Source organism: Rhinatrema bivittatum, chromosome 2 (genome assembly GCF_901001135.1).
Source record: "Rhinatrema bivittatum chromosome 2, aRhiBiv1.1, whole genome shotgun sequence".
NCBI lineage: Eukaryota > Metazoa > Chordata > Amphibia > Gymnophiona > Rhinatrematidae > Rhinatrema > Rhinatrema bivittatum.
The window spans coordinates 28,202,900-28,215,232 of record NC_042616.1 but is presented as its reverse complement, the minus strand read 5'-3'; the positions used below and the strand labels follow the sequence as shown (position 1 = coordinate 28,215,232).

At 39.1% G+C, this 12,333-nt stretch overlaps 1 protein-coding gene across 1 annotated transcript in view; it reads right to left on the bottom strand.

Annotated features, from left to right (window-relative positions):
• Positions 1–12,333, bottom strand: part of LOC115083159 (zinc finger protein 345-like) — a 74,674-nt gene that overhangs the window by 49,455 nt on the left and 12,886 nt on the right. The window contains exon 2 of the mRNA XM_029586967.1: positions 1,204–1,330. Within this exon, the coding sequence (XP_029442827.1) occupies positions 1,204–1,330 (127 nt within the window). The remainder of the gene's footprint in view (positions 1–1,203; positions 1,331–12,333) is intronic.

Genomic DNA, 12,333 nt, shown 5'->3' with positions numbered 1-12,333 from the left:
AATACTTTCCCTTTCTATCCTGTTACACTCCTCCCCCACCTCCTCTCCCTCATTTATCCCCATCCCCTCCTCTTCCTCACTACAATTACTAAGAAATACTTTCCCTATCTATCCTGTTACACTCCTCTCCCACCTCCCCTCCCTCATTTATCCTCATCCCCCTCCTCTTCCTCACTACAATTACTAAGAAATACTTTCCCTTTCAATCCTGTTACACTCCTCTCCCCCTCCTCTCCCTCATTTATCCCCATCCCCTCCTCTTCCTCACTACAATTACTAAGAAATACTTTCCCTTTCTATCCTGTTACACTCCTCTCCCACCTCCCCTCCCTCATTTATCCTCATCCCCCTCCTCTTCCTCACTACAATTACTAAGAAATACTTTCCCTTTCTATCCTGTTACACTCCTCTCCCACCTCCTCTCCCTCATTTATCCCCATCCCCTCCTCTTCCTCACTACAATTACTAAGAAATACTTTCCCTTTCTATCCTGTTACACTCCTCTCCCACCTCCCCTCCCTCATTTATCCCCATCACCCTCCTCACTACAATTACTAAGAAATACTTTCCCTTTCTATCCTGTTACATTCCTCTCCCACCTCCCCTCCCTCATTTATCCCCATCCCCCTCCTCACTACAATTACTAAGAAATACTTTCCCTTTCTATCCTGTTACACTCCTCTCCCACCTCCATTCCCTCATTTATCCCCATCCTCTCCTCTTCCTCAGTACAATTACTAAGAAATACTTTCCCTTTCTATCCTGTTACACTCCTCTCCCACCTCCCCTCCCTCATTTATCCCCATCCCCTCCTCTTCCTCACAACAATTACTAAGAAATACTTTCCCTTTCTATCCTGTTACACTCCTCTCCCACCTCCCCTCCCTTATTTACAACTACCTGAGAATTTCTCCCCTCTATTTTATAGCTCTCCCAGAATATTAGTCTGCTCATTGCAGTGATGTCCCTGGGCTGGAGGGGGTGGAGGTAGACACCACGGCTGGAACTCTGCAATCAAGGACCCTAAACTAAGCTACCCCTTAACAATGACCCTTTCCTCATAAAAGCTATGACTGCCACATCTGCAGCTTCCACTGCCACAGCCGTTTCAGGGAGCAGAAGATCTAACTTCACTTAATGATGATATAATCTTCTACTCTACCTTCCCAAAAATATGAATTTCTATAAAAGGTTGTTCATTACCAAGTGAGCTGATGGTCTGATAATTCTCCTTCATCACATCCTTGTAAAGTTCCTTCTGCCATTCTTCTAAATACCCCCACTCCTCCTGGGAGAAATAGACAGCAACATCCTCAAAGGTTACTGGGACCTGAAACACAAACCAGGAACTCTCAGCACCTTCTGCATCAGGAGACCTCCCAGTACTGGGGATCAGGACAGCAGGGGGAAGGTTTCCAATATTTAAATAAATATAAATCTAATTCACTGTCACAGAACGTACAGTCCTAGAGCAAAATTATAGCAACTGAAAACCAATTCCACACAGAACCTGGGACACCTGATCTCTCTCTCCTTTTCTTTACTCCAGGTCTGCTCAGGGTCCCATTAAAGTCAGGGCTGACTCTGCAGTGTCCCAGGTTAGAAAGCTGCAGCAGTGTTTGTACAGAGAGGGGTAGGATTGCAATGTTTAATACCTGTCATTAGGAAGTTCCCCAATTCTTAGCCTATAACATAGTAATTAAAGGATGCACAAAGCATAAGATGATAATGTGTGAGCAGGTTTACTCCTCAGAATCCCCAGCAGCAGTTTCTTTATTAGATACAGTGAGGGCTGCACTAATGTAGTAATTAAAGGATGTACAAAGCATAAGATGATAATGTGTGAGCAGGTTTACTCCTCAGAATCCCCAGCAGCAGTTTCTTTATTAGATACAGTGAGGGATGCACTAATGTAGTAATTAAAGGATGTACAAAGCATAAGATGATAATGTGTGAGCAGGTTTACTCCTCAGAATCCCCAGCAGCAGTTTCTTTATTAGATACAGTGAGGGATCACTAATGTAGTAATTAAAGGATGCACAAAGCATAAGATGATAATGTGTGAGCAGGTTTACGCCTCAGAATCCCCAGCAGCAGTTTCTTTATTAGATACAGTGAGGATTGCACTAATGTAGTAATTAAAGGATGTACAAAGCATAAGATGATAATGTGTGAGCAGGTTTACTCCTCAGAATCCCCAGCAGCAGTTTCTTTATTAGATACAGTGAGGGATCACTAATGTAGTAATTAAAGGATGCACAAAGCATAAGATGATAATGTGTGAGCAGGTTTACGCCTCAGAATCCCCAGCAGCAGTTTCTTTATTAGATACAGTGAGGGATGCACTAATGTAGTAATTAAAGGATGTACAAAGCATAAGATGATAATGTGTGAGCAGGTTTACTCCTCAGAATCCCCAGCAGCAGATTCTTTATTAGATACAGTGAGGACTGCACTAATGTAGTAATTAAAGGATGTACAAAGCATAAGATGATAATGTGTGAGCAGGTTTACTCCTCAGAATCCCCAGCAGCAGTTTCTTTATTAGATACAGTGAGGATTGCACTAATGTAGTAATTAAAGGATGTACAAAGCATAAGATGATAATGTGTGAGCAGGTTTACTCCTCAGAATCCCCAGCAGCAGATTCTTTATTAGATACAGTGAGGATTGTACTAATGTAGTAATTAAAGGATGTACAAAGCATAAGATGATAATGTGTGAGCAGGTTTACTCCTCAGAATCCCCAGCAGCAGTTTCTTTATTAGATACAGTGAGGGATGCACTAATGTAGTAATTAAAGGATGTACAAAGCATAAGATGATAATGTGTGAGCAGGTTTACTCCTCAGAATCCCCAGCAGCAGATTCTTTATTAGATACAGTGAGGGCTGCACTAATGTAGTAATTAAAGGATGTACAAAGCATAAGATGATAATGTGTGAGCAGGTTTACTCCTCAGAATCCCCAGCAGCAGTTTCTTTATTAGATACAGTGAGGGATCACTAATGTAGTAATTAAAGGATGTACAAAGCATAAGATGATAATGTGTGAGCAGGTTTACTCCTCAGAATCCCCGGCAGCAGTTTCTTTATTAGATACAGTGAGGACTGCACTAATGTAGTAATTAAAGGATGTACAAAGCATAAGATGATAATGTGTGAGCAGGTTTACTCCTCAGAATCCCCAGCAGCAGTTTCTTTATTAGATACAGTGAGGGCTGCACTAATGTAGTAATTAAAGGATGTACAAAGCATAAGATGATAATGTGTGAGCAGGTTTACTCCTCAGAATCCCCAGCAGCAGTTTCTTTATTAGATACAGTGAGGACTGCACTAATGTAGTAATTAAAGGATGTACAAAGCATAAGATGGTAATGTGTGAGCAGGTTTACTCCTCAGAATCCCCAGCAGCAGTTTCTTTATTAGATACAGTGAGGGCTGCACTAATGTAGTAATTAAAGGATGTACAAAGCATAAGATGGTAATGTGTGAGCAGGTTTACTCCTCAGAATCCCCAGCAGCAGTTTCTTTATTAGATACAGTGAGGATTGTACTAATGTAGTAATTAAAGGATGTACAAAGCATAAGATGATAATGTGTGAGCAGGTTTACTCCTCAGAATCCCCAGCAGCAGTTTCTTTATTAGATACAGTGAGGGATGCACTAATGTAGTAATTAAAGGATGTACAAAGCATAAGATGATAATGTGTGAGCAGGTTTACTCCTCAGAATCCCCAGCAGTAGTTTCTTTATTAGATACAGTGAGGATTGTACTAATGTAGTAATTAAAGGATGTACAAAGCATAAGATGATAATGTGTGAGCAGGTTTACTCCTCAGAATCCCCAGCAGCAGTTTCTTTATTAGATACAGTGAGGGATCACTAATGTAGTAATTAAAGGATGTACAAAGCATAAGATGATAATGTGTGAGCAGGTTTACTCCTCAGAATCCCCAGCAGTAGTTTCTTTATTAGATACAGTGAGGATTGTACTAATGTAGTAATTAAAGGATGTACAAAGCATAAGATGATAATGTGTGAGCAGGTTTACTCCTCAGAATCCCCAGCAGCAGTTTCTTTATTAGATACAGTGAGGATTGTACTAATGTAGTAATTAAAGGATGTACAAAGCATAAGATGATAATGTGTGAGCAGGTTTACTCCTCAGAATCCCCAGCAGCAGATTCTTTATTAGATACAGTGAGGATTGCACTAATGTAGTAATTAAAGGATGTACAAAGCATAAGATGATAATGTGTGAGCAGGTTTACTCCTCAGAATCCCCAGCAGCAGTTTCTTTATTAGATACAGTGAGGGATCACTAATGTAGTAATTAAAGGATGTACAAAGCATAAGATGATAATGTGTGAGCAGGTTTACTCCTCAGAATCCCCAGCAGCAGTTTCTTTATTAGATACAGTGAGGGATCACTAATGTAGTAATTAAAGGATGTACAAAGCATAAGATGGTAATGTGTGAGCAGGTTTACTCCTCAGAATCCCCAGCAGCAGATTCTTTATTAGATACAGTGAGGGATCACTAATGTAGTAATTAAAGGATGTACAAAGCATAAGATGGTAATGTGTGAGCAGGTTTACTCCTCAGAATCCCCAGCAGCAGATTCTTTATTAGATACAGTGAGGGATCACTAATGTAGTAATTAAAGGATGTACAAAGCATAAGATGGTAATGTGTGAGCAGGTTTACTCCTCAGAATCCCCAGCAGCAGTTTCTTTATTAGATACAGTGAGAGCTGCACTAATGTAGTAATTAAAGGATGCACAAAGCATAAGATGATAATGTGTGAGCAGGTTTACTCCTCAGAATCCCCAGCAGCAGTTTCTTTATTAGATACAGTGAGGATTGTACTAATGTAGTAATTAAAGGATGTACAAAGCATAAGATGATAATGTGTGAGCAGGTTTACTCCTCAGAATCCCCAGCAGCAGTTTCTTTATTAGATACAGTGAGGATTGCACTAATGTAGTAATTAAAGGATGTACAACGCATAAGATGATAATGTGTGAGCAGGTTTACTCCTCAGAATCCCCAGCAGCAGTTTCTTTATTAGATACAGTGAGGGCTGCACTAATGTAGTAATTAAAGGATGTACAAAGCATAAGATGATAATGTGTGAGCAGGTTTACTCCTCAGAATCCCCAGCAGCAGTTTCTTTATTAGATACAGTGAGGGATCACTAATGTAGTAATTAAAGGATGTACAAAGCATAAGATGGTAATGTGTGAGCAGGTTTACTCATCAGAATCCCCAGCAGCAGTTTCTTTATTAGATACAGTGAGGATTGTACTAATGTAGTAATTAAAGGATGTACAAAGCATAAGATGGTAATGTGTGAGCAGGTTTACTCCTCAGAATCCCCAGCAGCAGTTTCTTTATTAGATACAGTGAGGGATGCACTAATGTAGTAATTAAAGGATGTACAAAGCATAAGATGGTAATGTGTGAGCAGGTTTACTCCTCAGAATCCCCAGCAGCAGTTTCTTTATTAGATACAGTGAGGGCTGCACTAATGTAGTAATTAAAGGATGTACAAAGCATAAGATGATAATGTGTGAGCAGGTTTACTCCTCAGAATCCCCAGCAGCAGTTTCTTTATTAGATACAGTGAGGATTGTACTAATGTAGTAATTAAAGGATGTACAAAGCATAAGATGATAATGTGTGAGCAGGTTTACTCCTCAGAATCCCCAGCAGCAGTTTCTTTATTAGATACAGTGAGGATTGTACTAATGTAGTAATTAAAGGATGTACAAAGCATAAGATGATAATGTGTGAGCAGGTTTACTCCTCAGAATCCCCAGCAGCAGTTTCTTTATTAGATACAGTGAGGGATGCACTAATGTAGTAATTAAAGGATGTAGAAAGCATAAGATGATAATGTGTGAGCAGGTTTACTCCTCAGAATCCCCAGCAGCAGTTTCTTTATTAGATACAGTGAGGGCTGCACTAATGTAGTAATTAAAGGATGTACAAAGCATAAGATGATAATGTGTGAGCAGGTTTACTCCTCAGAATCCCCAGCAGCAGTTTCTTTATTAGATACAGTGAGGGATGCACTAATGTAGTAATTAAAGGATGTACAAAGCATAAGATGATAATGTGTGAGCAGGTTTACTCCTCAGAATCCCCAGCAGCAGTTTCTTTATTAGATACAGTGAGGGCTGCACTAATGTAGTAATTAAAGGATGTACAAAGCATAAGATGATAATGTGTGAGCAGGTTTACTCCTCAGAATCCCCAGCAGCAGTTTCTTTATTAGATACAGTGAGGGATGCACTAATGTAGTAATTAAAGGATGTACAAAGCATAAGATGATAATGTGTGAGCAGGTTTACTCCTCAGAATCCCCAGCAGCAGTTTCTTTATTAGATACAGTGAGGATTGCACTAATGTAGTAATTAAAGGATGTACAAAGCATAAGATGATAATGTGTGAGCAGGTTTACTCCTCAGAATCCCCAGCAGCAGTTTCTTTATTAGATACAGTGAGGGATGCACTAATGTAGTAATTAAAGGATGTACAAAGCATAAGATGATAATGTGTGAGCAGGTTTACTCCTCAGAATCCCCAGCAGCAGTTTCTTTATTAGATACAGTGAGGATTGCACTAATGTAGTAATTAAAGGATGTACAAAGCATAAGATGATAATGTGTGAGCAGGTTTACTCCTCAGAATCCCCAGCAGCAGTTTCTTTATTAGATACAGTGAGGGATGCACTAATGTAGTAATTAAAGGATGTACAAAGCATAAGATGATAATGTGTGAGCAGGTTTACTCCTCAGAATCCCCAGCAGCAGTTTCTTTATTAGATACAGTGAGGGATGCACTAATGTAGTAATTAAAGGATGTACAAAGCATAAGATGATAATGTGTGAGCAGGTTTACTCCTCAGAATCCCCAGCAGCAGTTTCTTTATTAGATACAGTGAGGGATGCACTAATGTAGTAATTAAAGGATGTACAAAGCATAAGATGATAATGTGTGAGCAGGTTTACTCCTCAGAATCCCCAGCAGCAGTTTCTTTATTAGATACAGTGAGGATTGCACTAATGTAGTAATTAAAGGATGTACAAAGCATAAGATGATAATGTGTGAGCAGGTTTACTCCTCAGAATCCCCAGCAGCAGATTCTTTATTAGATACAGTGAGGATTGCACTAATGTAGTAATTAAAGGATGTACAAAGCATAAGATGATAATGTGTGAGCAGGTTTACTCCTCAGAATCCCCAGCAGCAGTTTCTTTATTAGATACAGTGAGGATTGTACTAATGTAGTAATTAAAGGATGTACAAAGCATAAGATGATAATGGGTGAGCAGGTTTACTCCTCAGAATCCCCAGCAGCAGTTTCTTTATTAGATACAGTGAGGGATGCACTAATGTAGTAATTAAAGGATGTACAAAGCATAAGATGATAATGTGTGAGCAGGTTTACTCCTCAGATTCCCCAGCAGTAGTTTCTTTATTAGATACAGTGAGGATTGCACTAATGTAGTAATTAAAGGATGTACAAAGCATAAGATGATAATGTGTGAGCAGGTTTACTCCTCAGAATCCCCAGCAGCAGTTTCTTTATTAGATACAGTGAGGGATGCACTAATGTAGTAATTAAAGGATGTACAAAGCATAAGATGGTAATGTGTGAGCAGGTTTACTCCTCAGAATCCCCAGCAGCAGTTTCTTTATTAGATACAGTGAGGGATGACTAATGTAGTAATTAAAGGATGTACAAAGCATAAGATGATAATGTGTGAGCAGGTTTACTCCTCAGAATCCCCAGCAGCAGATTTCTTTATTAGATACAGTGAGGGATGCACTAATGTAGTAATTAAAGGATGTACAAAGCATAAGATGATAATGTGTGAGCAGGTTTACTCCTCAGAATCCCCAGCAGCAGTTTCTTTATTAGATACAGTGAGGGATGCACTAATGTAGTAATTAAAGGATGTACAAAGCATAAGATGGTAATGTGTGAGCAGGTTTACTCCTCAGAATCCCCAGCAGTAGTTTCTTTATTAGATACAGTGAGGATTGTACTAATGTAGTAATTAAAGGATGTACAAAGCATAAGATGATAATGTGTGAGCAGGTTTACTCCTCAGAATCCCCAGCAGCAGTTTCTTTATTAGATACAGTGAGGGATGCACTAATGTAGTAATTAAAGGATGTACAAAGCATAAGATGGTAATGTGTGAGCAGGTTTACTCCTCAGAATCCCCAGCAGCAGATTCTTTATTAGATACAGTGAGGGATGCACTAATGTAGTAATTAAAGGATGTACAAAGCATAAGATGGTAATGTGTGAGCAGGTTTACTCCTCAGAATCCCCAGCAGCAGATTCTTTATTAGATACAGTGAGGGATGCACTAATGTAGTAATTAAAGGATGTACAAAGCATAAGATGATAATGTGTGAGCAGGTTTACTCCTCAGAATCCCCAGCAGTAGTTTCTTTATTAGATACAGTGAGGGATCACTAATGTAGTAATTAAAGGATGTACAAAGCATAAGATGATAACGTGTGAGCAGGTTTACTCCTCAGAATCCCCAGCAGCAGTTTCTTTATTAGATACAGTGAGGGATCACTAATGTAGTAATTAAAGGATGTACAAAGCATAAGATGGTAATGTGTGAGCAGGTTTACTCCTCAGAATCCCCAGCAGCAGTTTCTTTATTAGATACAGTGAGGGATGCACTAATGTAGTAATTAAAGGATGTACAAAGCATAAGATGGTAATGTGTGAGCAGGTTTACTCCTCAGAATCCCCAGCAGCAGTTTCTTTATTAGATACAGTGAGGGATCACTAATGTAGTAATTAAAGGATGTACAAAGCATAAGATGATAATGTGTGAGCAGGTTTACTCCTCAGAATCCCCAGCAGCAGTTTCTTTATTAGATACAGTGAGGGATGCACTAATGTAGTAATTAAAGGATGTACAAAGCATAAGATGGTAATGTGTGAGCAGGTTTACTCCTCAGAATCCCCAGCAGCAGTTTCTTTATTAGATACAGTGAGGATTGTACTAATGTAGTAATTAAAGGATGTACAAAGCATAAGATGATAATGTGTGAGCAGGTTTACTCCTCAGAATCCCCAGCAGCAGTTTCTTTATTAGATACAGTGAGGGATGCACTAATGTAGTAATTAAAGGATGTACAAAGCATAAGATGGTAATGTGTAAGCAGGTTTACTCCTCAGAATCCCCAGCAGCAGATTCTTTATTAGATACAGTGAGGGATGCACTAATGTAGTAATTAAAGGATGTACAAAGCATAAGATGATAATGTGTGAGCAGGTTTACTCCTCAGAATCCCCAGCAGCAGATTCTTTATTAGATACAGTGAGGGATCACTAATGTAGTAATTAAAGGATGTACAAAGCATAAGATGATAATGTGTGAGCAGGTTTACTCCTCAGAATCCCCAGCAGCAGATTCTTTATTAGATACAGTGAGGGATGCACTAATGTAGTAATTAAAGGATGTACAAAGCATAAGATGGTAATGTGTGAGCAGGTTTACTCCTCAGAATCCCCAGCAGCAGTTTCTTTATTAGATACAGTGAGGGATCACTAATGTAGTAATTAAAGGATGTACAAAGCATAAGATGATAATGTGTGAGCAGGTTTACTCCTCAGAATCCCCAGCAGCAGATTCTTTATTAGATACAGTGAGGGATGCACTAATGTAGTAATTAAAGGATGTACAAAGCATAAGATGGTAATGTGTGAGCAGGTTTACTCCTCAGAATCCCCAGCAGCAGTTTCTTTATTAGATACAGTGAGGGATGCACTAATGTAGTAATTAAAGGATGTACAAAGCATAAGATGGTAATGTGTGAGCAGGTTTACTCCTCAGAATCCCCAGCAGCAGTTTCTTTATTAGATACAGTGAGGGATGCACTAATGTAGTAATTAAAGGATGTACAAAGCATAAGATGGTAATGTGTGAGCAGGTTTACTCCTCAGAATCCCCAGCAGCAGTTTCTTTATTAGATACAGTGAGGACTGCACTAATGTAGTAATTAAAGGCTGTACAAAGCATAAGATGATAATGTGTGAGCAGGTTTACTCCTCAGAATCCCCAGCAGCAGTTTCTTTATTAGATACAGTGAGGAATCACTAATGTAGTAATTAAAGGATGTACAAAGCATAAGATGGTAATGTGTGAGCAGGTTTACTCCTCAGAATCCCCAGCAGCAGATTCTTTATTAGATACAGTGAGGATTGTACTAATGTAGTAATTAAAGGATGTACAAAGCATAAGATGATAATGTGTGAGCAGGTTTACTCCTCAGAATCCCCAGCAGCAGTTTCTTTATTAGATACAGTGAGGGATGCACTAATGTAGTAATTAAAGGATGTACAAAGCATAAGATGGTAATGTGTGAGCAGGTTTACTCCTCAGAATCCCCAGCAGCAGATTCTTTATTAGATACAGTGAGGATTGTACTAATGTAGTAATTAAAGGATGTACAAAGCATAAGATGGTAATGTGTGAGCAGGTTTACTCCTCAGAATCCCCAGCAGCAGTTTCTTTATTAGATACAGTGAGGGCTGCACTAATGTAGTAATTAAAGGATGTACAAAGCATAAGATGATAATGTGTGAGCAGGTTTACTCCTCAGAATCCCCAGCAGCAGTTTCTTTATTAGATACAGTGAGGGATGCACTAATGTAGTAATTAAAGGATGTACAAAGCATAAGATGATAATGTGTGAGCAGGTTTACTCCTCAGAATCCCCAGCAGCAGTTTCTTTATTAGATACAGTGAGGGATGCACTAATGTAGTAATTAAAGGATGTACAAAGCATAAGATGATAATGTGTGAGCAGGTTTACTCCTCAGAATCCCCAGCAGCAGTTTCTTTATTAGATACAGTGAGGGATGCACTAATGTAGTAATTAAAGGATGTACAAAGCATAAGATGGTAATGTGTGAGCAGGTTTACTCCTCAGAATCCCCAGCAGCAGTTTCTTTATTAGATACAGTGAGGGCTGCACTAATGTAGTAATTAAAGGATGTACAAAGCATAAGATGGTAATGTGTGAGCAGGTTTACTCCTCAGAATCCCCAGCAGCAGTTTCTTTATTAGATACAGTGAGGGCTGCACTAATGTAGTAATTAAAGGATGTACAAAGCATAAGATGATAATGTGTGAGCAGGTTTACTCCTCAGAATCCCCAGCAGCAGTTTCTTTATTAGATACAGTGAGGATTGCACTAATGTAGTAATTAAAGGATGCACAAAGCATAAGATGATAATGTGTGAGCAGGTTTACTCCTCAGAATCCCCAGCAGCAGTTTCTTTATTAGATACAGTGAGGGATGCACTAATGTAGTAATTAAAGGATGCACAAAGCATAAGATGATAATGTGTGAGCAGGTTTACTCCTCAGAATCCCCAGCAGCAGTTTCTTTATTAGATACAGTGAGGGCTGCACTAATGTAGTAATTAAAGGATGTACAAAGCATAAGATGATAATGTGTGAGCAGGTTTACTCCTCAGAATCCCCAGCAGCAGTTTCTTTATTAGATACAGTGAGGGCTGCACTAATGTAGTAATTAAAGGATGTACAAAGCATAAGATGATAATGTGTGAGCAGGTTTACTCCTCAGAATCCCCAGCAGCAGTTTCTTTATTAGATACAGTGAGGGCTGCACTAATGTAGTAATTAAAGGATGTACAAAGCATAAGATGATAATGTGTGAGCAGGTTTACTCCTCAGAATCCCCAGCAGCAGTTTCTTTATTAGATACAGTGAGGACTGCACTAATGTAGTAATTAAAGGATGTACAAAGCATAAGATGGTAATGTGTGAGCAGGTTTACTCCTCAGAATCCCCAGCAGCAGTTTCTTTATTAGATACAGTGAGGGCTGCACTAATGTAGTAATTAAAGGATGTACAAAGCATAAGATGATAATGTGTGAGCAGGTTTACTCCTCAGAATCCCCAGCAGCAGTTTCTTTATTAGATACAGTGAGGGATCACTAATGTAGTAATTAAAGGATGTACAAAGCATAAGATGATAATGTGTGAGCAGGTTTACTCCTCAGAATCCCCAGCAGCAGTTTCTTTATTAGATACAGTGAGGGCTGCACTAATGTAGTAATTAAAGGATGCACAAAGCATAAGATGGTAATGTGTGAGCAGGTTTACTCCTCAGAATCCCCAGCAGCAGTTTCTTTATTAGATACAGTGAGGGCTGCACTAATGTAGTAATTAAAGGATGTACAAAGCATAAGATGATAATGTGTGAGCAGGTTTACTCCTCAGAATCCCCAGCAGCAGTTTCTTTATTAGATACAGTGA